This window comes from Oncorhynchus masou, chromosome 18 (genome assembly GCF_036934945.1).
Source record: "Oncorhynchus masou masou isolate Uvic2021 chromosome 18, UVic_Omas_1.1, whole genome shotgun sequence".
Classification (NCBI taxonomy): domain Eukaryota; kingdom Metazoa; phylum Chordata; class Actinopteri; order Salmoniformes; family Salmonidae; genus Oncorhynchus; species Oncorhynchus masou.
Genome location: NC_088229.1, coordinates 72,652,457 through 72,679,875, shown reverse-complemented (window position 1 = coordinate 72,679,875; position 27,419 = coordinate 72,652,457). Strand labels below are relative to the sequence as shown.

The 27,419-nt window shown below is 47.1% G+C and overlaps 2 protein-coding genes across 2 annotated transcripts in view; one reads left to right on the top strand and one right to left on the bottom strand.

Moving 5' to 3' along the window:
* The window catches only part of oit3 (oncoprotein induced transcript 3), a 53,049-nt gene extending 36,103 nt beyond the window's left edge, over positions 1-16,946 (top strand). Inside the window, exons 7-12 of the mRNA XM_064924430.1 lie at positions 614-774; positions 5,708-5,875; positions 6,217-6,381; positions 6,943-7,034; positions 9,436-9,535; positions 9,651-16,946. Of these exons, the coding sequence (XP_064780502.1) occupies positions 614-774; positions 5,708-5,875; positions 6,217-6,381; positions 6,943-7,034; positions 9,436-9,535; positions 9,651-9,830 (866 nt within the window). The 3' untranslated portion in view covers positions 9,831-16,946. The remainder of the gene's footprint in view (positions 1-613; positions 775-5,707; positions 5,876-6,216; positions 6,382-6,942; positions 7,035-9,435; positions 9,536-9,650) is intronic.
* The window catches only part of pla2g12b (phospholipase A2, group XIIB), a 37,400-nt gene continuing 26,500 nt past the window's right edge, over positions 16,520-27,419 (bottom strand). Inside the window, exons 3-4 of the mRNA XM_064924431.1 lie at positions 20,201-20,366; positions 16,520-17,857 (exon numbers count right to left, since the gene is read on the bottom strand). Of these exons, the coding sequence (XP_064780503.1) occupies positions 17,739-17,857; positions 20,201-20,366 (285 nt within the window). The 3' untranslated portion in view covers positions 16,520-17,738. The remainder of the gene's footprint in view (positions 17,858-20,200; positions 20,367-27,419) is intronic.

The window sequence follows — 27,419 nt, the reverse complement described above, 5'->3', positions numbered from 1 at the left end:
TGTGTGTGTGTGTGTGTGTGTGTCTGTGTCTGTGTCTGTGTGTGTGTGTGTGTCTGTGTGCGTGCGTGTGGGTCTGTGTGTGTGTGTGTGTGTGTGTGTGCGTGCGTGTGGGTCTGTGTGTGTGTGTGTCTGTGTCTGTGTCTGTGTCTGTCTGTGTGTGTGTGTGTCTGTGTGTGTGTGTGTGTGTGTGTGTGCGTGCGTGTGGGTCTGTCTGTGTCTGTGTGTGTGTGTGTCTGTGTGTGTGTGTCTGTGTCTGTGTGTGTGTGTGTGTGTGTCTGTGTGTGTGTGTGTGTGTGTGTGCGTGCGTGTGGGTCTGTCTGTGTGTGTGTGTGTGTCTGTGTCTGTCTGTGTGTGTGTGTCTGTGTGTGTGTGTGTGTGTGTGTGTGTGTGCGTGCATGTGCGTGTGGGTGTGTCTCTGTGTGCGTGTGTGTCTGTGTCTGTGTGTGTGTCTGTGTGTGTGTGCGTGCAAGTGCGTGTGGGTGTGTCTCTGTGTGTGTGTGTGTCTGTGTCTGTGTCTGTCTGTGTGTGTGTGTGTGTCTGTGTGTGTGTGTGTGCGTGCATGTGCGTGTGGGTGTGTGTGTGTGTCTGTGCGCGTGTGTGTGTGTGTGTCCAGTCCCGGTGCAGTGTAGCAGCAGCTCCATTAAGGTGTCGGTTCTAAGGGACCTGGTGGGGGGCCTGGAACTCTCTCTGTCCAACTCGTCGTGCCGCGGCGTCTCCAACGGAACACACATCAATCTCAGCTTCAGCCTCAAGACCTGTGGAACAGTAGTGGAGGTAGGACTAGCCCCTAGAATCTAGCCCCTAGAATCTAGCCCTTACCCTAGCCCCTAGAATCTAGCCCCTAGAATCTAGCCCCTAGCCCCTAGAATCTAGCCCCTAGAATCTAGCCCCTAGCCCCTAGAATCTAGCCCCTAGAATCTAGCCCCTAGCCCCTAGAATCTAGCCCCTAGAATTTAGCCCCTAGAATCTAGCCCCTAGAATCTAGCCCTTACCCTAGCCCCTAGAATCTAGCCCCTAGAATCTAGCCCCTAGAATCTAGCCCCTTAGAATCTAGCCCCTAGCCCCTAGAATCTAGCCCCTAGAATCTAGCCCCTAGAATCTAGCCCCTAGAATCTAGCCCCTAGCCCCTAGAATCTAGCCCCTAGAATCTAGCCCCTAAAATCTAGCCCCTAGCCCCTAGAATCTAGCCCCTAGCCCCTAGAATCTAGCCCCTAGCCCCTAGAATCTAGCCCCTAGCCCCTAGAATCTAGCCCCTAGAATCTAGTCCTTACCCTAGCCCCTAGAATCTAGCCCCTACCTTAGCCCCTAGAATCTAGTCCCTACCCCCTAGAATCTAGCCCCTACCCCCTAGAATCTAGCCCCTACCCTAGCCCTTAGAATCTAGCACCTAGGATCTAGCCCCTACCCTAGCCCCTAGAATCTAGCCTAGAATCTTGCCCCTAGCCTAGATTCTAGCCCTTACCCTAGCCTATACACTAGACCCTAGCCCCTAGAATATAGCCCCTACCCTAGCCTATACACTAGACCCTAGCCCCTAGAATCTAGCCCTTACCCTAGCCTTGACACTAGGCCCTAAAATCTAGCCCTTACCCTAGCCTAGCCCCTAGAATCTAGCCCCTACCCTAGCCCCTAGGATCTAGTCCCTACCCTAGACCCTAGAATCTAGCCCCTACCCTAGCCCCTAGAATCTAGTCCCTACCCCCTAGAATCTAGCCCCTACCCTAGCCCTTAGAATCTAGCACCTAGGATCTAGCCCCTATCCTAGCCCCTAGAATCTAGCCTAGAATCTTGCCCCTAGCCTAGAATCTAGCCCTTACCCTAGCCTATACACTAGACCCTAGCCCCTAGAATCTAGCCCCTACCCTAGCCCCTAGAATCTAGTCCCTACCCCCTAGAATCTAGCCCCTACCCTAGCCCTTAGAATCTAGCACCTAGGATCTAGCCCCTACCCTAGCCCCTAGAATCTAGCCTAGAATCTTGCCCCTAGCCTAGACTCTAGCCCCTACCCTAGCCCCTAGAATCTAGCCCCTATCCTAGACTCTAGAATCTAGCCCCTACCCTAGCCCCTAGAATCTAGCCCCTACCCTAGCCCCTAGAATCTAGCCTTGACACTAGCCCCGAGCCCCTACACCTTAGCCCCTAGTCCATATTTTATTTTTATTTTATTTCACCTTTATTTAACCAGGTAGGTCGGTTGAGGACAAGTTCTTATTTACAACTGCGACTTGGCCAAGATGAAGCCAAGCAGTGCGACAGAAACAACAACACAGAGTTACACATGGAATAAACAAGCGTACAGTCAATAACGCAATAGAAAAAAAGAAAGTCTATATACAGTATGTGCAAATGGCATGAGGAGGTGAGGCAAAAAATTGTCCATACTGAGCAAAGTAATTACAATTTAGCAGATTAACACTGGAGTGATGGATGAGCAGATGATGGTGTGTAAGTAGTGATACTGGTGTGCAAAAGAGCAGAAAAGTAAATAACAACAGTATGGGGATGAGGTAGATTGAGTGGGCTATTTACAGATGGACTATGTACAGCTGCAGCGATCGGTTAGCTGCTCAAATAGCTGATGCTTAAAGTTAGTGAGGGAAATGTAAGTCTCCAGCTTCAGCGATTTTTGCAATTCGTTCCAGTCATTGGCAGCAGAGAACTGGAAGGAAAGGCGGCCAAAGGAGGTGTTGGCTTTGGGGATGACCAGTGAGATATACCGGCTGGAGCGCATGCTACGGGTGGGTGTTGCTATGGTGACCAGTGAGCTGAGATAAGGCGGAGCTGCTTTACGTAGCATAGACTTACAAATGACCTGGAGCCAGTGGGTCTGGCGACGACTATGTAGCGAGGACCAGCCAACTACAGCATACAGGTCGCAGTGGTGGGTGATATAAGGCGCTTTGGTAACAAAACGGATGGCACTGTGATAGACTGCATCCAATTTGCTGAGTAGAGAATTAGAAGCTATTTTGTAGATGACATTGCCGAAGTCGAGGATCGGTCAGTTTTACTAGGGTAAGTTTGGCGGCATGAGTGAAGGAGGCTTTGTTGCGAAATAGAAAGCCGATTCTAGATTTGATTTTGGATTTGAGATGTTTGATATGAGTCTGGAAGGAGAGTTTACAGTCTAGCCAGACACCTAGGTATTTGTAGTTGTCCACATATTCTACGTCAGAACCGTCCAGAGTAGTGATGCTAGTCGGGCGGACGGGTGCGGGCAGCGAACGATTGAAAAGCATGCATTTGGTTTTGCTAGTGTTTAAGAGCAGTTGGAGGCCACGGAAGGAGTGTTATATGCCATTGAAGCTCGTTTGGAGGTTAGTTAACACAGTGTCCACAGAAGGGCCAGATGTATACAGAATGGTGTTGTCTGCGTAGAAGTGGATCAGGGAATCACCCGCAGCAAGAGCGACATCATTGATGTATATAAAGAAAAGACTCGGCCCGAGAATTGAACCCTGTGGTACCCCCATAGAGACTGCCAGAGGTTCCTATCCCCTACACCTTAGCCTTTACACCCTAGCACCTTCACCCTAGCCTAGATCCTAGCCCCTACACCCTAGCACCTTCACCCTAGCCTAGATCCTAGCCCCTACACCCTAGCTTCTGGTCCCTACACGCTAGCCTCTACACCCTAGCCCCTAACCCTTACACACTAGGCCCTACACCCTAGCCCCTAACCCTTACACACTAGCCCCTACACCCTAGCCCCTAACCCTTACACCCTAGCCCCTAACCCTTACACCCACGCCCCTACTCCATAGCCTCTACACCCTAGCCCCTAACCCTAGCCTCCCTACACCCTATCCCCTACACCTTAGATACTAGCACTACACCGTAGCCTAGACCCTACCCTCTAGGCATTACACCCTAGCCCCTTCACCCTATCTTAGCCCCTAGCCCTTACACCCTAGCTTAGACCCTAGTCCCTAGCCCTTACACACTAGCCTAGACCCTAGCCTAGCCCCTAGCCTTTACACCATAGCTTAGACCCTAGCCCCTACATCCTAGCTTATACCCTAGCCCTTACACCACTAGCTTACACCCTAGCCCCTAGCCTATACACCCTAGCCCCTATCCCTTATACCCTAGCCCCTTCACCCTAGCTTAGACATTAGCCCCATGCCTAGACCCGAGCCCCTACATCCTAGCCCCTACATCCTACACCCTAGCCCCTACATCCTACACCCTAGCCCTTACACACTAGACCAGACCCTAGCCCCTACATCCTAGACACTAGCCCCTACATCCTACACCATACACCCTAGCCCCTACATCCTAGACCCTAGCCCCTACATCCTAAACCCTAGCCCCTACATCCTAGACCCTAGCCCCTACATCCTAGACCCTACATCCTAGACCCTACATCCTAGACCCTAGCCCCTACATCCTACACCCTAGCCCCTACATCCTAGACCCTAGCCCCTACATCCTAGCCCCTAGCCCCTACATCCTAGGCCCTACATCCTAGACCCTAGCCCCTACATCCTAGCCCCTAGCCCCTACATCCTAGACCCTAGCCCCTACATACTAGACCCTAGCCCCTACATCCTAGCCCCTAGCCCCTACATCCTAGACCCTAGCCCTTACACAGGTTCAGCTTCAGGACCTGCGGCCCTCTAGTGGAGGACCTACCGTCTTTGTGTCGCCTTCCACTCTGGATGAATTAGACTGATTCTACAGGGCAGTACCCGGAGGTTGTCAGTCAAATTTCAGAGCTGACAGGGGACCGGAACCAATGGACCACAGACAGAGTTACTTGTATTGTTTTCATGACATCACGTAGTGTAATTGGGAAACAACACTACTGAAGTGAAATACAAGCAGTAAGAGGGGTAAACCCGGATTTGATTAACGGCCTTAAAATGTTGGATGTTGATTCCATCCCATTGATTCCATCAAATGTATTTTATAAAGCCCTTTTTACATCAACAGTTGTCGCAAAGTGCTTTACAGAAACCCAGCCTAAAACCCCAGACCGCAAGCAATGCAGATGTAGAAGCACGGTGGCTAGGAAAAACTCCCTAGAAAGGCAGGAACCTAGGAAGAAACTTGGAGAGGAGCCAGGCTCCGAAGGGTGGCCAGTCCTCTTCTGGCTGTGCCGGGTAGAGAGGAGCCAGGATCCGGGGGGTGGCCAGTCCTCTTCTGGCTGTGCCGGGTGGAGAGGAACCAGGCTCTGAGGGGTGGCCAGTCCTCTTCTGGCTGTGCCGGGTAGAGAGGAGCCAGGCTCCGAGGGGTGGCCGGTCCTCTTCTGGCTGTGCCGGGTAGAGAGGAACCAGGCTCCGAGGGGTGGCCGGTCCTCTTCTGGCTGTGCCGGGTAGAGAGGAGCCAGGCTCTGAGGGGTGGCCAGTCCTCTTCTGGCTGTACTGTGTAGAGAGGAACCAGGCTATGAGGGGTGGCCAGTCCTCTTCTGGCTGTGCCGGGTAGAGAGGAGCCAGGCTCTGAGGGGTGGCCAGTCCTCTTCTGGCTGTGCCGGTGGAAATTAAGAGTACAGGCATTTAGGCCAGATCGTTCTTCAAAATGTTCAAATGTTCATAGATGACCAGCACATGGCTATCTAAGGCCAGACTGTTCTTCAAGATTTTCAACCGTTCATAGATGACCAGCAGGGTCAAACTAGTAATCACAGTGGTTATACATGTTTTGGGTGCAATAGTTCACCTCCTCAGGAGTAAATGATTGGTTGATTGATTGATTCCCATCCCAGGTGACAGACGACAAGATAGTGGGTACCAATTTAGTGACGGGTCTTCCTAAGTCCAGCCCAGGACCGTGGTCCGGTAGTAACTGGGATATGATTGTCAGGACCTCAAAACTGCTGTTACCTGTCACCTGTGAATTCCCACGACACTACGAGGTCTCCGACGGTTACCAGGTAAGAGGGTGATTGGATGCTTCTTTTTAGTACTTCCTCTTTAAACTCAGTTATTTCAAAATAAAAGTCCAACATTCAAAATAAAAGTCCAACATACACAATGCTATGGAATAAAACAAAATATGGAATAAAACTATTGGTTTTCCTTTAAATGATGTTTGGAAACCCACCTTTTAGCTTGCTATTTTATTCAGCAATTTTATTATCATTATCCCTTTTTCATTGTTTTATTTATTTTATTTGTTTGATTTTTTTATATTTTTTATAAAGGTTGCTTGAGCAACTTTAAATTGCATTTTTAAATTAAGTTGGTGTAATTTAATTTCTCTCTCTCATCCCAGGCCAGTCTCCGTAGCTCCGCCCTAGAGCTAGCAGGCCACTCCCAGGGCCTGTTCCCCTTCTCTCTGGAGCTGTTTAAGAGTGCTGAGTTCTCTGAGCCCTACCGGGCTCCACCCCAACTACGCCTACACGACTCACTGTTCTTCGGGGTGGAACCCAGGGAGAAGGTACTGTTCTGAATCCCAAATGGCACCCTATGTAGTGCACTACTGTTAACCAAAGCCCTCCACTCTTAGAAAAAATAGGAGGATCTAGAAACTAAAAGGGTTCATCGGCTGTCCCCATAGGAAACCCCTTTCAAGAACCCTTTTTGGTTCCAGATAGAACCCTTTAGAACCCCTTTTGGAAATGTTTTTTTTACTAAGAGTGTTTTTAGTGCACTATATAGGACATAGGGTGCCATAGGGCCATGGTCTAAAGTAGTGCACTATATATAGGGAATAGGGCTCTGATCTAAAGTAGTGCACTATATAGGGAATAGGGTGTCATTTGGGACTCAACCAGTGTGACCACATCTCTGTTGTCTCCATATCACGGATCAATAAAGATCTTCTGTTTTTGTTAGCTTGTGGATCATACTTTGTTGACTGATACATTTATTTGACAATTTAAGATTTCCATTCGGGTGAGGCTTTTAACAAGCTCTTTTATGTGTCAAATTTTGTATGTTGTACTTTACTTTAAGCTTACTCACTTTACAAATTTGACTTGTGCTTCACTTACTATAGGTGGAGGGTTTGTCAGCTCTGGTGGAGAGCTGCTTTGCTACCCCCAGCGCCAAGGCAGACCAGGCTCTCAAATACTACCTCATCAAAGACGGGTGGGTACTATACTACCATGTACATTATATACTGTATCAGCATGACGGGAGGACGAGAGTGGGACAGGGGTGTTTACTCCAACATATACTGTATCAGCATGACGGGAGGACGAGAGTGGTGACAGTGGTGTTTACTCCAACATATACTGTAACAGCATGACGGGAGGACGAGAGTGGTGACAGTGGTGTTTACTCCAACATATACTGTATCAGCATGACGGGAGGACGAGAGTGGGACAGGGGTGTTTACTCCAACATATACTGTATCAGCATGACGGGAGGACGAGAGTGGGACAGTGGTGTTTACTCCAACGTCAATGGATCAATCCTGCCGACAAAAATACAACTGGTTATGACAGACAGACAGACAGACAGACAGACAGACAGACAGACAGACAGACAGACAGACAGACAGACAGACAGACAGACAGACAGACAGACAGACAGACAGACAGACAGACAGACAGACAGACAGACAGACAGACAGACAGACAGACAGACAGACAGACAGACAGACAGACAGACAGACAGACAGACAGACAGACAGACAGACAGACAGACAGACAGACAGACAGACAGACAGACAGACAGACAGACAGACAGACAGACAGACAGACAGACAGACAGACAGACAGACAGACAGACAGACAGACAGACAGACAGACAGACAGACAGACAGACAGACAGACAGACAGACAGACAGACAGACAGACAGACAGACAGACAGACAGACAGACAGACAGACAGACAGACAGACAGACAGACAGACAGACAGACAGACAGACAGACAGACAGACAGACAGACAGACAGACAGACAGACAGACAGACAGACAGACAGACAGACAGACAGACAGACAGACAGACAGACAGACAGACAGACAGACAGATAGATAGATAGATAGATAGATAGATAGATAGATAGAGCAGGGGGTGTGTTATCTATCTATCAGGACTATCTATAAAATGTTCCCAACAAAACACTTCTCCTCCATACTTTACAGAGAATGCATCCCAAAAGGCACCCTATTCCCTATATAGTGCACTAATTTAGACCAGAGCCCCATAGGGATTAGGGTGCCATTTGGGCTGTTAAGAGAAGATCATGATTGGCTGACAAAGTGAGGTCACTCACGAGCTATGTCCTTACAAACAGTTCCCATGCATCCCAAATAGCTTCCTATTCATTCTATAGTGCACTACTATTGATCAGGGCCCATAGGGAATAGGGTGCACTACTTTAGACCAGGACCCATAGGGAATAGGGTGCCATTTACAAAGGCATAAAGGCAGCTATAGCTAACAGTGATGGAGTAGCTTGTTAAGACAGGGTATGGGTTGTCAGCATAACTATCATCTCCTCCTATAATATCCTGCCCTCATTGTGCCCCTCTCCTCCTCCCCTACTCCTCTTCTCTCCATACTGCCCCTCCTCTCTCTCCTCTCCTCACCTCCCCTCACCCCCCCTCCTATCCCTCCTCTTCTTCTCTCCCCTCCTTTCTCCCTCCTCCCCTTCCCTTCTTCTCTCCCCTCCACTCTCCCTCCTACCCTCCCCCCTCCACTCTCCCTCCTACCCTCCTCCCTCCCCCTCCTCTGCCTCCTCTCTCCCTCCTCCTCTTCTCTCCCCACTTCCCCTCCTATCTCCCGCCTCCCCTACCCCTCCTCTCTCGCTCCTCCCCTACCCCTCCTCTCTCGCTCCTCCCCTTCTCCCTTCCCTCCTCTCTCTCTCCTCTTCTCTCCCCACTTCCCCTCCTCTCTCCCGCCTCCCCTCCCCCCTCCTCTCTCGCTCCTCCCCTTCTCCCTTCCCTCCTACCCTCCCCCCTCCACTCTCCCTCCCTACCCTCCTCCCTCCCCTGCCTCCTCTCTCCCTCCTCCTCTTCTCTCCCCACTTCCCCTCCTCTCTCCCGCCTCCCCTACTCCTCCTCTCTCGCTCCTCCCCTTCTCCCTTCCCTCCTCCCTCTCTCCTCTTCTCTCCCCACTTCTCCTCCTCTTCTCTCCCCATTTCCCCTCCTCTCTCGCGCCTCCCCTACCCCTCCTCTCTCGCTCCTCCCCTTCTCCCTTCCCTCCTCCCCTTCTCCCTTCCCTCTTCCCTCTCTCCTCTTCTCTCCCCACTTCCCCTCCTCTCTCCCTCCTCCTCTTCTCTCCCCACTTCCCCTCCTCTCTCCCGCCTCCCCTACCCCTCCTCTCTCCCTCCTCCCCCTCCTCTCTCCCGCCTCCCCTACCCCCTCCCTCTCTCCCGCCTCCCCTACCCCTCCTCCCCTTCTCCCTTCCCCCTCCTCCCCTTCTCCCTTCCCTCCTCCCTCTCTCCCTTCCCTCCTCCCTCTCTCCTCACTTCCCCTCCTCTCTCCCTCCTCCCCTCTCTCCTCTTCTCTCCTCCTCTCTAAAACTATATTGTGTGTTTAGGTGTATCTCAGATGAAATGGTACGCCAGTACTCTGCTAAGGACCAGCTATCCAAACACTACCAGGTTCCTGTCTTCAAGTTTGTTGGCAAGGACAACAAGGTCAGTCAGAACAGACACCCCGGGAGCCAGCTGGCCAGTTTAGTATGTGTGTGTGCGTGTCTATGTTCTGTATCTACGTGCGTATCCACGTGTCTATCTGCGCGTGTGTCGACAGGAGGTGTTCCTGCACTGTCGTGTGTTGGTGTGTGGGACAGGAGACTCCCGCTGTTCGCAGGGCTGTAGAGGGCGTCTGCGTCGGGAGCTGTGGAGGCCTGAGGAGGAAGAGGAGGAAGAGGCGGACTGGGACCAGCATCACGTGCTGAGTGGAGGACCCATACGCATCTTGCCAGACTGAGACATCAGACCGCCGTGACACCTCCATACCACTATCAGGCCATCTCACCACTGCACCACTGCAAACATAGAAATAGATACAATAGATATAGAGATAGATATTGTAGGAGCATGACCAGCATTGTCTCCTGATTGGAGGACCCATACACATTCTGCCAGACTGAGACATCAGACCACCACCACCACCAGGCCACCACCAGACCACCACCAGACCACCGCCACCACCACCAGGCCACCACCAGACCACCGCCAGACCACGACCAGGCCACCACCACCAGGTCACCACCACCACCAGGCCACCACCACCACCAGACCACCACCAGGCCACCAGACCACCTCCACCAGACCACCGCCACCACCACCAGGCCACCACCAGACCACCGCCAGACCACGACCAGGCCACCACCACCAGGTCACCACCACCACCAGGCCACCACCACCACCAGACCACCACCAGGCCACCAGACCACCTCCACCAGACCACCACCACCACCACCAGACCACCTCCACCAGACCACCACCACCACCAGGCCGCCACCAGGCCACCACCAGGCCACCACCACCGCCACCAGACCACCACCACCACCAGGCCACCACCACCAGGCCACCACCACCAGGCCACCACCAGGCCACCACCACCGCCACCAGACCACCACCAGGCCACCACCACCACCAGGCCGCCACCACCACCAGGCCGCCACCACCACCAGGCCACCACCACCACCACCACCACCACCAGGCCACCACCATCACCACCACCAGGCCACCACCACCACCACCACCAGGCCACCACCACCACCACCACAAGGCCACCACCCCCAGCAGACCACCACCACCACCACCACCAGGCCACCACCCCCAGCAGACCACCACCACCACCACCAGGCCACCACCCCCAGCAGACCACCACCAGGCCACCACCCCCAGCAGACCACCACCCCCAGCAGACCACCACCCCCAGCAGACCACCACCCCCACCACCAGGCCACCACCCCCAGCAGACCACCACCCCCAGCAGACCACCACCACCACCAGGCCACCACCCCCAGCAGACCACCACCACCACCAGGCCACCACCCCCAGCAGACCACCACCCCCAGGAGACCACCACCCCCAGTAGGCCACCACCCCCAGTAGGCCACCACCCCCAGTAGGCCACCACCCCCAGCAGACCACCACCACCACCAGGCCACCACCCCCAGCAGACCACCACCACCACCACCAGACCACCACCCCCAGCAGACCATAGAGTGAAGCGCTGCAGAATCAATAATGCTATGTGTGAGGACCCAAACAGCTCCGGAGTCTGCTGGTTCTGTTCTACCTGATCATTAATTTCCCCCACTTGGTGTCCCAGTTCTAAATCAGTCCCTGATTAGAGGGGAAGCACCCACTTGGTGTCCCAGTTCTAAATCAGTCCCTGATTCAAGGGGAATCACCCACCTGGTGTCCCAGGTCTAAATCAGTCCCTGATTAGAATGGAATCACCCACCTGGTGTCCCAGTTCTAAATCAGTCCCCGATTAGAGGGGAATCACCCACCTGGTGTCCCAGTTCTAAATCAGTCCCCGATTAGAGGGGAATCACCCACCTGGTGTCCCAGTTCTAAATCAGTCCCTGATTAGAGGGGCACTATGGGGGAAAGCTGTGGAACTGGCATCTAGGTCCAGAGTTGAGTTTGAGAGGCCTCGTGGTTCAGTCGGAAAGGACACGATGACATCCACCTGTCACTAATTTACCACGACCACTTACACAACTCAGAAGGTCAAGACAACCATCAGAGACTCTCTTGGTTAAACCAAATCAATTAGTCAAATCAAGTCCTGACCTTCAGTCATTGATGTAGGCCAGGCCACACATCCCTCAGTAATGCACTGTATCCTCTAACTCCCTTATGTCAGTCTCCCTGGTAAATACAGCACATCAGTATATATATATATATATATATGCTTACGTTCCAAATCGCACCCTATTTCTTATATAGTGCACTAGATTTGATCAGGGCCCATAGGGGAATAGGGTGCCAATTGAAACACATTCCTATATCTTAGCCACTTGGCCCTCGAGCACAATCTCCTCACACATTAAAGTGATTGGCAGTTCTATTAGAAATCGTTTGAAAAGCTTGAGGAGCTGGGGTTTGCCAGTCGTACTACAAGATGACAGATCCTCAACTAGGTCAGTGAGTTTTGCAAGATGCGTTTCTCAAGCCTGATGACTTGTTTACAGGCCATGTCTGTATGTAGATGTCTGACTTGCCTAGTTAAATATAAAGGTTAGAAAATGTAGATTTATTTCATGCCAATGTTTATACAGTTTTCCCTTTTTCCACATTTTGTTACGTTACAGCCTTGTTCTAAAATGTATTAAAATCCCTTTTTTTCTCTCATCAATCTACACACGATACCCTATAATGACAAAACAAAAACAGGTTTTTAGACATTTTTTGCAAATGTATTAATAACAAAAACAGAAATCCCTTATTTACATCAATATTCAGACCCTTTGCTATGAGACTCGACATTGAGCTCAGGTGCATCCTGTTTCCATTGATCATCCTTAAGATTTTTATACAACTTGGAGTCCACCTGTGGTAAATTATTTGGGAAGCCACACACCTGTCTATATAAGGTCCCACAGTTGACAGTGCAAAAACCAAGCGATGAGGAATTGTCAGTAGCACTCCGAGACAGGATTGTGTCGAGGCAAGGGTACCAAAACCCTGGGGAAGGGTACCAAAACATTTCTGCAGAATTGAAGGTCCCCAAGAACACAGTGGCCTCCATTATTATTAAATGTAAAAAGTTTGGAACCGTCAAGACTATTCCTAGAGCTGGCTGCCCGGCCAAACTGAGCAATCGGGGGAGAAGGGCTTTGGTCAGGGAGGTGACCGAGAACCTGATGGTCACTCTGACAGAGCTCCAGAGTTCCTCTGTGGAGATGGGAGAACCTTCCACTGCAGCACTCCACCAATCAGGTCTTTATGGTAGTGGCGAGATGGAAGCCACTCCTCAGTAAAAGGCACATGACAGCCTACTTGAAGTTTGCCTAAAGGCACCTAAAGACTCTCAGATGAGATGAGAAACAAGGTTCTCTGATCTGATGAAACCAAGATTAGACTCTTTGGCCTGAATGCCAAGCGTCACTTCTGGAGAAAACCTGGCACCATCCCTATGGTGAAGCATGGTGGTGACAGCATCATGCTTTGGGGACGTTTTTCAGTGGCAGGGACTGGGAGACTAGTCAGGATCGAGGGAAAGATGAACGGAGCAAAGTACAGAGATATCCTTGATGAAAACATGCTCCAGAGTGCTCAGGACCTCAGACTGGGGTGAAGGTTCACCTTCCAACAGGACAACGACCCTAAGCACACAGCCTAGACAACGCAGGAGTGGCTTCGGGACAAGTCTCTGAATGTCCTTGAGTGGCTCAGCCAGAGCCCGGACTTCAACCCGATCGAACATCTCTGGAGAAACCTGAAAATAGCTGTGCAGCGACGCTCCCCATCCAACCTGACAGAGCTTGAGAGGATCTGTGAAGAAGAATGGGATAAACTCCCCAAAAAAGGTGTGCCAAGCTTGTAGCGTCATACCCAAGAAGACTCGATGCTGCCAAAGGTGCTTCAAGAAAGTACCGAGGAAAGGGTCTGAATTTGTAAATCTGATATTTCTGTGTATAAAAATAAATAAAAATACGTTCTAAACCTGTTTTTTGCTTTTTTTAATGGGGTATTATGATGTCATTATGGGGTATTGTGATGTCATTATGGGCTATTGTGATGTCATTATGGGCTATTGTGATGTCATTATGGGGTATTGTGCGTGAATTGATGAGGGGAAAAAAACAATTTAATACATTTTAAAATAATGCTGTAACGTGAAAAAGTCAAGGGGTCTGAATACTTTCCGAATGCAGTGTAAGTGTAGAACATATGTAATATCCATAGACAAACAGTGTAATTTACAGTATATAACCAATGTATGGAGAGTGAGCCTGACTGCCAGTCTGTTTATGCTCTCTTGCCAACTTCTTATAGAGTTGTCGTGTTTGGCTTGAGAGCAGAACGACTGACACCAGGGTAAATAAAGAGAGCAGAACGACTGACACCCTGGTAGAGAGCAGAACGACTGACACCCTGGTAGAGAGCAGAACGACTGACACCCTGGTAGAGAGCAGAACGACTGACACCCTGGTAGAGAGCAGAACGACTGACACCCTGGTAGAGAGCAGAACGACTGACACCCTGGTAGAGAGCAGAACGACTGACACCCTGGTAGAGAGCAGAACGACTGACACCCTGGTAGAGAGCAGAACGACTGACACCCTGGTAGAGAGCAGAACGACTGACACCCTGGTAGAGAGCAGAACGTGACACCCTGGTAGAGAGCAGAACGACTGACACCCTGGTTAATATAGAGAGCAGAACGACTGATACCCTGGTAGAGAGCAGAACGACTGACACCCTGGTAGAGAGCAGAACGACTGACACCCTGGTAAGAGAGCAGAACGACTGACACCCTGGTAGAGAGCAGAACGACTGACACCCTGGTAGAGAGCAGAACGACTGACACCCTGGTAGAGAGCAGAAGGACTGACACCCTGGTAGAGAGCAGAACGACTGACACCCTGGTAGAGAGCAGAACGACTGACACCCTGGTAGAGAGCAGAACGACTGACACCCTGGTAGAGAGCAGAACGACTGACACCCTGGTAGAGAGCAGAACGACTGACACCCTGGTAGAGAGCAGAACGACTGACACCCTGGTAGAGAGCAGAACGACTGACACCCTGGTAGAGAGAACGACTGACACCCTGGTTAATATAGAGAGCAGAACGACTGACACCCTGGTAGAGAGCAGAACGACTGACACCCTGGTAGAGAGCAGAACGACTGACACCCTGGTAGAGAGAACGACTGACACCCTGGTAGAGAGCAGAACGACTGACACCCTGGTAGAGAGCAGAACGACTGACACCCTGGTAGAGAGCAGAACGACTGACACCCTGGTAGAGAGAACGACTGACACCCTGGTTAATATAGAGAGCAGAACGACTGACACCCTGGTAGAGAGCAGAACGACTGACACCCTGGTAGAGAGCAGAACGACTGACACCCTGGTAGAGAGCAGAACGACTGACACCCTGGTTAATATAGAGAGCAGAACGACTGACACCCTGGTTAATATAGAGAGCAGAACGACTGACACCCTGGTTAATATAGAGAGCAGAACGACTGACACCAGGAGGAGCTCATTGAAAAACCCTGATGAGTATTAACTGAAAACATGTGTAGTGTATCGTGACTAGAAATCACCAGTCTATACCACTACTGTATACCACTACTGTATACCACTACTCTACACCACTACTGTATACCACTACTGTATACCACTACTCTATACCACTACTGTATACCACTACTCTATACCACTACTCTACACCACTACTCTACACCACTACTCTACACCACTACTGTATACCACTACTGTATACCACTACTGTATACCACTACTCTATACCACTACTCTATACCACTACTGTATACCACTACTGTATACCACTACTGTATACCACTACTGTATACCACTACTCTATACCACTACTGTATACCACTACTGTATACCACTACTGTATACCACTACTGTACACCACTACTGTATACCACTACTGTACATCACCACTCTATACCACTACTGTACACCACTACTCTATACCACTACTCTATACCACTACTGTACACCACTACTGTAAACCACTACTGTAAACCACTACTCTATACCACTACTCTATACCACTACTGTACACCACTACTGTACACCACTACTCTACCACTACTGTACACCACTACTGTATACCACTACTGTACACCACTACTCTACCACTACTGTACACCACTACTGTATACCACTACTGTACACCACTACTCTATACCACTACTGTACACCACTACTGTATACCACTACTGTACACCACTACTCTACCACTACTGTACACCACTACTGTATACCACTACTGTATACCACTACTCTATACCACTACTGTACACCACTACTGTACACCACTACTCTACCACTACAGTATACCACTACTGTATACCACTACAGTACACCACCACTCTATACCACCACTCTATACCACCACTCTATACCACTACAGTATACCACTACTGTATACCACCACTCTATACCACCACTCTATACCACTACTGTATACCACCACTCTATACCACTACAGTATACCACTACTGTATACCACCACTCTATACCACTACAGTATACCACCACTCTATACCACTACAGTATACCACCACTCTATACCACTACATTATACCACCACTCTATACCACTACTGTATACCACCACTCTATACCACTACTGTATACCACCACTCTATACCACTACAGTATACCACCACTCTATACCACTACTGTATACCACCACTCTATACCACTACAGTATACCACCACTCTATACCACTACAGTATACCACTACTGTATACCACCACTCTATACCACTACTGTATACCACCACTCTATACCACTACAGTATACCACCACTCTATACCACTACTGTATACCACCACTCTATACCACTACTGTATACCACCACTCTATACCACTACTGTATACCACCACTCTATACCACTACTGTATACCACTACTGTACCTTAAGTGAACTTATCACATCAAAATTGTATAATTAGTTATTCATTTATTCATAGAAAAGTAACACAAAAAAGCCTGATATTCCCATCAGTCAATGGACAGCAACACACATGATAACATACAGTGCAACATAGCACACTTATTTAAACTTACTGGTGTTTGTGTTGTGTTAGACTAGGTTATTTCGGGTTTGCGTCCCAAATGACACCCTATTCCCTACAAAGTGCACTACTTACGACCAGAGCCTCATGGGCCGTGGTCAAAAGTAGTGCACTTTGTAGTGAATAGGTTGCCGTTTGGGACGTCGGCTTGTTTGCATACAAAGTGCACATCAAATTGCCCCGTTGAGCAGGTACATTTGTATTCTTATGTGGGATATTGACTGAAAGGTCTTCTCTCTATCAGGATTTGTTTTGGTTTGAGGTATGTTAATAAAATAATAACACAATAATATGTTAATGGAGTCATTGTCTTTTCCTGAAAATATATTTGAAATATAAATATCCGCTGTCAAGTTTTAGAAAAAGAAATAGGTAGAAGTTAGATGAAGACAGTGTGACACAACACTACATACGGTTAGTATTTTATTCTACATAATAACCACTATTAACTCATTGGTAAAGTCTTGTTAGGGCTTTCCTCATCAAGAAGTAAAGCCTCTGTCGTGTTTTCATGTGGTAATAGAAAAATGGTTCTATTTTCTAAGTTAATAATAAAGTTATATTCTAATTTGTGCGGTGTGAAGTCCCACTGTATGAATCCATGTTGAGTTCCAAGCATCCTTTCCATTGATGATTCTCGCAAGAGGATATTTTCCTGCATGTCCTCTATAGCTCGCCCTTCTCCTCCCTGCTCTCTCTCGTGTTGAGTAGTGTTGTGTCCCAGCCTGGTCCTCTACAGCTCGCCCTTCTCCTCCCAGCTTTCTCTCGTGTTGAGTAGTATTGTGTTGTGTCCAAGCCTGGTCCTCTATAGCTCGTCCTTCTCCTCCCTGCTTTCTCTCGTGTTGAGTAGTGTTGTGTCCCGGCCTGGTCCTCTACAGCTCGCCCTTCTCCTCCCTGCTTTCTCTCGTGTTGAGTAGTGTTGTGTCCCGGCCTGGTCCTCTACAGCTCGCCCTTCTCCTCCCTGCTTTCTCTCGTGTTGAGTAGTGTTGTGTTGTGTCCCAGCTGGGGTCCTCTATAGCTCGTCCCTCTCCTCCCTGCTTTCTCTCGTGTTGAGTAGTGTTGTGTTGTGTCCCAGCCTGGTCCTCTACAGCTCGTCCCTCTCCTCTCCCTCACAGTAACATGCTTCCCTCTGGCTGTTCATGAAGGATCTGCAGCCCAGTGTCCACACAGTGTTGTACAGAGCATCTGCTACGGTCTCACAGGCTGAGCGGGGGGAGAGATACAGAAGATTAGGGTTGAGAGAGAGATTTTCCCTTTTGTACTTTAATAACTATTTACACATCGTTACAACACTGTAGATTTACACAATATGACATTTGAAATGTCTTTATTCTTTTGGAACTTCTGTGAGTGTAATGTTTACTGTTCATTTTTATTGTTGATTTAACTTTTGTATATTATCTACTTCACTTGCTTTGGCAATGTTAACATACGTTTTCCCATGCCAATAAAGCCCTTAAATTGAATTGAGAGTGAGCGAGAGGGGCTATGATGAGAGAGAGAAATTTGTATTTGATCATCTTCAGGTTTTTGCTGTTTGTTCTTTGTTATAGAGCCAAAAGGATTGGAGAAGTGGTTAATCCATTCATCTCCATTTTGGATAGATAACTATTCATGTTGTTGTTTGTTTAGCGTTTTCCAATTTTCCCAGAAGTGGTTAGTGTCTATGGATTCATCCGTTACATTGAGCTGGTTTCTGACGTGCTGCCCCCCCCCCTCCCCGTAGTGTATTTCTGATTTACCATAGTGAAGGCATAGACTCAGGTTTTCTGGGTCTTTGTTTTTAGTTAGATAGGTTTCTCAATATCTTTCTTAGGTTTTTGCATTCTTCATCAAACCATTTGTCATTGTTGTTCATCTTCTTATGTTGTCTGACATTTTTTTTTTGATAGAGAAGCTGAGAGGTCAAATATACTGTTTCATTCTTCTACTACCAAGTTTACACCTTCACTAATACAGTGAAACACTTTGTTCAGGAAGTTGTCTAGAGGGGATTGAATTTGTTGTTGCCTAATCGTTTTTCGCTTTCAACTCTAATATGTTATACCCCTTGATCTTCAAGAATAGGACTTGGAAATATAGATTAGCCAAACGGTTTTACCTGAGCATAACCCCAAATATAAGGATTTATTAGCGTACTGTGTTCATGATTTTGTTATCATGGACTGATTGGGCTCATTGCTTCGAGTTGAAACAACCTGGACTCAGGGGTAGACGTAACATAGTAAATATAACTCGGAAAACACTCCAATTTGTATGGTATGTATTAATTTGTGGCTGTCCATCATACATTTCGTATGATATGTTACGAATTGCAATTTGTTGTGGCTAACATTAGCTAGGTGGCTATTGCTAACATTAGCTAAGTGGCTAATGTTAGCTAGGCTAGTGGTTAGGGGTTAGGGGTTAAGGTTTGAGACAAAAATCTCAAAAACAACTTTCTGTCGCTGGATTCGGATATGCAACCTTTGGCACCAGAGGCAGATGCTTACCCAAACCTACTGGAAGGTAAGAGCGCTCACTATTGCCTCTAGTGGCCGGTTTCCACCTCATCTCCCAACATCCTCAGACATGGACGGACGTTTAATACTGACTTGTATCATGTGTGACCAGGCTGCATTTAGGGGGGAACAAACATCAGCTTGAAACCTTTTTTTTTAATGCTGAATTGGATCTCATTAAGAAAACAGAAAGGTGTGATAATGGATTTTTCGCCAACATCCTTTCTGAATTTAAAGTAATCCTAGAAGTAATCATTAGTTTTTTTTGAGAAGTATCTGTAATCTGGGAACAACGGATTACAATTTAAATATTTGTTTTTATCAGTTACTTGTACTGTAACATAATACATGGAGAATAACCCTACTGACTGGCTGAGTGGCTGACTGACTGAGTGGCTGACTGACTGAGTGGCTGACTGACTGACTGAGTGGCTGACTGACTGAGTGGCTGACTGACTGAGTGGCTGACTGACTGAGTGGCTGGCTGAGTGGCTGACTGGCTGGCTGACTGAGTGGCTGACTGGCTGGCTGACTGACTGACTGAGTGGCTGACTGACTGAGTGGCTGACTGACTGAGTGGCTGACTGGCTGGCTGACTGACTGGCTGACTGGCTGGCTGGCTGACTGGCTGGCTGGCTGACTGAGTGGCTGACTGAGTGGCTGACTGACTGAGTGGCTGACTGACTGAGTGGCTGACTGACTGAGTGGCTGACTGGCTGGCTGACTGGCTGGCTGACTGAGTGGCTGACTGGCTGGCTGACTGGCTGGCTGACTGAGTGGCTGACTGGCTGGCTGACTGAGTGGCTGACTGGCTGGCTGACTGAGTGGCTGACTGACTGGCTGACTGAGTAGCTGACTGGCTGACTGGCTGACTGAGGGAGAAGAAGGGGAAGGGGGAAACCTAGTCAGTTGTACAACTGAATGAATTCAACTGAAATGTGTCTGGATCAGAGAGGTGTGTGTGTGTGGGGGGGGGGGGGGTGCTGCTGCCTTAATCGACGTCCACGTCAAACGGCAGATTTTTCCCGTGGCTACAGTAACTCACCTTTGACCTTTGACACGAACCCCAAGCTTTTCTTCAGGTCAGAGCAGATAGCGTGGAGACACCAGCGGTACTTGGAGTCGCAGCGGTACTTGTTGGAGCCACAGGTGTCGTAACAACTGTCCAGCTGGTTACAGCACTGAGTCATGGCTGGGATGCCAATGTCAAACTGTTTTGGGATAATACACAGGATTTAAATATACTATATAGGGATTTATACATTCTATATATAAGGATTTATATGTTCTATATATAGGGATTTATACATTCTATATATAGGGATTTATACATTCTATATATAGAGATTTATACATTCTCTATAGGGATTTATACATTCAATATATAGGGATTTATACATTCTATATCTAGGGAGTTATACATTCTATATAGGGATTTATACATGCTATATATATAGGGATTTAAAAATTCTATATATATAGGGATTTATACATTCTATATATAGGGATTTATACATCCTATATAGGTATTTATACATCCTATATAGGTATTTATACATCCTATATATATATAGGTATTTATACATTCTATATATAGGTATTTATACATTCTATATAGGGATGTATACATTCTATATAAGGACGTATACATTCTATATAAGGACGTATACATTCTATATAAGGACGTATACGTTCTATATAGGGATTTATACGTTCTATATAGGGATTTATACGTTCTATATATAGGGATTTATACATTCTATATATAGGGATTTATACATTCTGTATATAGGGATTTATACATTCTATATATAGGGATTTATACATTCTATATATAGGGATTTATACATTCTATATATAGGGATTTATACATTCTATATATAGGGATTTATACATTCTATATATAGGGATTTATATATTCTATATATAGGGATTTATACGTTCTATATAAGGATTTATACATTCTCTATATAGGGATTTATATATTCTATATAAGGATTTATACATTCTCTATATAGGGATTTATACATTCTATATATAGGGATTTATACATCCTATATAGGGATGTATACATTCTATATATAGGGATTTATACATTCTATATATAGGGATTTATACATTCTATATAGGGATTTATACATTCTATATAGGGATTTATACATTCAATATATAGGGATTTATACATTCTATATATAGGGATTTATACATTCTATATAGGGATTTATACATTCTATATGGGGATTTATACATGCTATATATATAGGGATTTAAAAATTCTATATATAGGGATTTATACATCCTATATATAGGGATTTATACATCCTATATAGGGATTTATACATTCTATTTATAGGGATTTATACATTCTATATATAGGGATTTATACATTCTATATATAGGGATTTATACATTCTATATATAGGGATTTATACATTCTATATATATGGAATTTATACATTCTATATAAGGATGTATACATTCGATATAGGGATGTATACATTCTATATAGGGCTTTATACATTCGATATAGGGCTTTATACATTCGATATAGGGCTTTATACATTCGATATAGGGATTTATACATTCGATATAGGGATTTATACATTCGATATAGGGATTTATACATTCTATATAGGGATTTATACATTCTATATATAGGGATTTATACATTCTATATATAGGGATTTATACATTCTATATATAGGGATTTATACATTCTATATGGGGATTTATACATTCTATATGGGGATTTATACATTCTATATATAGGGATTTATACATTCTATATATAGGGATTTATACATTCTATATATAGGTATTTATACATTCTATACTTTATTTAACCAGGAAAAGAGTATTTTTTCAAGTGAGACCTGGCCAAGAAGGCAGCAACAATCAGTACATTACAGAACTAAAACGTACAACAATACAATACAACAATACAACAACATGATCCAGCCTAAAAAAAAGCATTTCCACTAGTCTGTAACAGAGTCTCACGTCAATATTTTAAATTCATTCAGTGGCACTAACATATCTAGATGACGCATGGATTCTAGACTATTCCATGCCTCTGGTGCATAAGAAGACAAGGCAGTCGCCTAATACTGTGAATGTCTTGGAGACTTTAAGTAGTAACCACATAGCATACTGGGTACGGTAACATAGCAACCACCTAACAGACTGGGTATGGTAACATAGCAACCACCTAACAGACTGGGTATGGTAACATAGCAACCACCTAACAGACTGGGTACGGTAACATAGCAACCACCTAACAGACTGGGTATGGTAACATAGCAACCACCTAACAGACTGGGTATGGTAACATAGCAACCACCTAACAGACTGGGTATGGTAACATAGCAACCACCTAACAGACTGGGTATGGTAACATAGCCACCACCTAACAGACTGGGGATGGTAACATAGCAACCACCTAACAGACTGGGGATGGTAGCATAGCAACCACCTAACAGACTGGGTATGGTAACATAGCAACCACATAGCATACTGGGTATGGTAACATAGCAACCACCTAACAGACTGGGGATGGTAGCATAGCCACCACCTAACAGACTGGGTATGGTAACATAGCAACCACCTAACAGACTGGGTATGGTAACATAGCAACCACCTAACAGACTGGGGATGGTAACATAGCAACCACCTAACAGACTGGGTATGGTAACATAGCCACCACCTAACAGACTGGGTATGGTAACATAGCAACCACCTAACAGACTGGGTATGGTAACATAGCAACCACATAGCAGACCGGGTATGGTAACATAGCAACCACCTAACAGACTGGGTATGGTAACATAGCAACCACCTAACAGACTGGGTATGGTAACATAGCCACCACCTAACAGACTGGGGATGGTAACATAGCAACCACCTAACAGACTGGGTATGGTAACATAGCAACCACATAGCAGACTGGGTATGGTAACATAGCAACCACCTAGCAGACTGGGTATGGTAACATAGCAACCACCTAACAGACTGGGTATGGTAACATAGCAACCACCTAACAGACTGGGGATGGTAACATAGCAACCACCTAACAGACTGGGTATGGTAACATAGCCACCACCTAACAGACTGGGTATGGTAACATAGCCACCACCTAGCAGACCGGGTATGGTAACATAGCAACCACCTAACAGACTGGGGATGGTAACATAGCAACCACCTAACAGACTGGGTATGGTAACATAGCCACCACCTAACAGACTGGGTATGGTAACATAGCCACCACCTAGCAGACCGGGTATGGTAACTGCTGGTGGTGAAGGAGACCAGACTACAGAGGTAAAGAGAGTTTACCTGCTGGTGGTGAAGGAGACCAGACTACAGAGGTAAAGAGGGAGTTTACCTGCTGGTGGTGAAGGAGACCAGACTACAGAGGTAAAGAGGGAGTTTACCTGCTGGTGGTGAAGGAGACCAGACTACAGAGGTAAAGAGGGAGTTTACCTGCTAGTGGTGAAGGAGACCAGACTACAGAGGTAAAGAGGGAGTTTACCTGCTGGTGGTGAAGGAGACCAGACTACAGAGGGAGTTTACCTGCTGGGGGTGAAGGAGACCAGACTACAGAGGGTGTTTACCTGCTGGTGGTGAAGGAGACCAGACTACAGAGGTAAAGAGGGAGTTTACCTGCTGGTGGTGAAGGAGACCAGACTACAGAGGTAAAGAGGGAGTTTACCTGCTGGTGGTGAAGGAGACCAGACTACAGAGGGAGTTTACCTGCTGGTGGTGAAGGAGACCAGACTACAGAGGTAAAGAGGGAGTTTACCTGCTGGTGGTGAAGGAGACCAGACTACAGAGGTAAAGAGGGAGTTTACCCAAAAGGGCTTTCTCGATGAACACATAGAAATGCATTTTTCTACATGTATAAATTGACGTCCAACCTACCACTTGGTGGGTGAGTGACTTGGCATTTGTAATAAAGCGCAAGGATGCATGATAAACAAAGTCCAGTCTCTGTGAGACAGAGGAGGCTGCATGATAAACAGAGTCCAGTCTCTGTTAGACAGAGGAGGCTGCATGATAAACAGAGTCCAGTCTCTGTAAGACAGAGGAGGCTGCATGATAAACAGAGTCCAGTCTCTGTCAGACAGAAGAGGCTGCATGATAAACAGAATCTCTGTTAGACAGAGGAGGCTGCATGATAAACAGAGTCCAGTCTCTGTTAGACAGAGGAGGCTGCATGATAAACAGAGTCCAGTCTCTGTTAGACAGAGGAGGCTGCATGATAAACAGAGTCCAGTCTCTGTTAGACAGAGGAGGCTGCATGATAAACAGAGTCCAGTCTCTGTTAGACAGAGGAGGCTGCATGATAAACAGAGTCCAGTCTCTGTTAGACAGAGGAGGCTGCATGATAAACAGAGTCCAGTCTCTGTTAGACAGAGGAGGCTGTATGATAAACAGAGTCCAGTCTCTGTAAGACAGAGGAGGCTGCATGATAAACAGAGTCCAGTCTCTGTTAGACAGAGGAGGATGCATGATAAACAGAGTCCAGTCTCTGTTAGACAGAGGAGGCTGTATGATAAACAGAGTCCAGTCTCTGTTAGACAGAGGAGACTGCATGATAAACAGAGTCCAGTCTCTGTTAGACAGAGGAGTCTGCATGATAAACAGAGGAGGCTGCATGATAAACAGACCCAGTCTCTGTTAGACAGAGGAGGCTGCATGATAAACAGAGTCCAGTCTCTGTTAGACAGAGGAGGCTTCATGATAAACAGAGTCCAGTCTCTGTCAGACAGAGGAGGCTGTATGATAAACAGAGTCTCTGTTAGACAGAGGAGGCTGCATGATAAACAGAGTCTCTGTTAGACAGAGGAGGCTGCATGATAAACAGAGTCTCTGTTAGACAGAGGAGGCTGCATGATAAACAGAGTCCAGTCTCTGTCAGACAGAGGAGGCTGTATGATAAACAGAGTCTCTGTTAGACAGAGGAGGCTGTATGATAAACAGAGTCCAGTCTCTGTTAGACAGAGGAGGCTGAATGATAAACAGAGTCCAGTCTCTGTTAGACAGTGGAGGCTGCATGATAAACAGAGTCCAGTCTCTGTAAGACAGAGGAGGCTGCATGATAAACAGAGTCCAGTCTCTGTTAGACAGAGGAGGCTGCATGATAAACAGAGTCTCTGTTAGACAGAGGAGGCTGTATGATAAACAGAGTCCAGTCTCTGTAAGACAGAGGAGGCTGCATGATAAACAGAGTCCAGTCTCTGTTAGACAGTGGAGGCTGCATGATAAACAGAGTCCAGTCTCTGTAAGACAGAGGAGGCTGCATGATAAACAGAGTCTCTGTTAGACAGAGGAGGCTGTATGATAAACAGAGTCCAGTCTCTGTTAGACAGAGGAGGCTGCATGATAAACAGAGTCCAGTCTCTGTTAGACAGAGGAGGCTGCATGATAAACAGAGTCTCTGTTAGACAGAGGAGGCTGTATGATAAACAGAGTCCAGTCTCTGTTAGACAGTGGAGGCTGCATGATAAACAGAGTCCAGTCTCTGTTAGACAGAGGAGGCTGTATGATAAACAGAGTCCAGTCTCTGTTAGACAGTGGAGGCTGCATGATAAACAGAGTCCAGTCTCTGTTAGACAGAGGAGGCTGCATGATAAACAGACCCAGTCTCTGTTAGACAGAGGAGGCTGTATGATAAACAGAGTCCAGTCTCTGTTAGACAGAGGAGGCTGCATGATAAACAGAGTCCAGTCTCTGTTAGACAGTGGAGGCTGCATGATAAACAGAGGAGGCTGCATGATAAACAGAGGAGGCTGTATGATAAACAGAGTCCAGTCTCTGTCAGACAGAGGAGGCTGCATGATAAACAGAGTCCAGTCTCTGTAAGACAGAGGAGGCTGCATGATAAACAGAGTCCAGTCTCTGTTAGACAGTGGAGGCTGCATGATAAACAGAGTCCAGTCTCTGTTAGACAGAGGAGGCTGCATGATAAACAGAGTCCAGTCTCTGTTAGACAGAGGAGGCTGCATGATAAACAGAGTCCAGTCTCTGTTAGACAGTGGAGGCTGCATGATAAACAGAGTCCAGTCTCTGTTAGACAGAGGAGGCTGCATGATAAACAGAGTCCAGTCTCTGTTAGACAGAGGAGGCTGTATGATAAACAGAGTCCAGTCTCTGTTAGACAGAGGAGGCTGTATGATAAACAGAGTCCAGTCTCTGTTAGACAGAGGAGGCTGCATGATAAACAGAGTCCAGTCTCTGTTAGACAGAGGAGGCTGCATGATAAACAGAGTCCAGTCTCTGTAAGACAGAGGAGGCTGCATGATAAACAGAGTCCAGTCTCTGTTAGACAGTGGAGGCTGCATGATAAACAGAGTCTCTGTTAGACAGAGGAGGCTGTATGATAAACAGAGTCCAGTCTCTGTTAGACAGTGGAGGCTGCATGATAAACAGAGGAGGCTGCATGATAAACAGAGGAGGCTGTATGATAAACAGAGTCCAGTCTCTGTTAGACAGAGGAGGCTGCATGATAAACAGAGTCTCTGTTAGACAGAGGAGGCTGTATGATAAACAGAGTCCAGTCTCTGTTAGACAGAGGAGGCTGCATGATAAACAGAGTCCAGTCTCTGTTAGACAGAGGAGGCTGCATGATAAACAGAGTCCAGTCTCTGTAAGACAGAGGAGGCTGCATGATAAACAGAGTCCAGTCTCTGTAAGACAGAGGAGGCTGCATGATAAACAGAGTCCAGTCTCTGTTAGACAGAGGAGGCTGCATGATAAACAGAGTCCAGTCTCTGTTAGACAGAGGAGGCTGCATGATAAACAGAGTCCAGTCTCTGTTAGACAGAGGAGGCTGCATGATAAACAGAGTCCAGTCTCTGTTAGACAGAGGAGGCTGTATGATAAACAGAGTCCAGTCTCTGTTAGACAGAGGAGGCTGCATGATAAACAGAGTCCAGTCTCTGTAAGACAGAGGAGGCTGCATGATAAACAGAGTCCAGTCTCTGTTAGACAGTGGAGGCTGCATGATAAACAGAGTCCAGTCTCTGTTAGACAGAGGAGGCTGCATGATAAACAGAGTCCAGTCTCTGTTAGACAGAGGAGGCTGCATGATAAACAGAGTCCAGTCTCTGTAAGACAGAGGAGGCTGCATGATAAACAGAGTCCAGTCTCTGTTAGACAGAGGAGGCTGCATGATAAACAGAGTCTCTGTTAGACAGAGGAGGCTGCTTGATAAACAGAGTCCAGTCTCTGTTAGACAGAGGAGGCTGCATGATAAACAGAGTCCA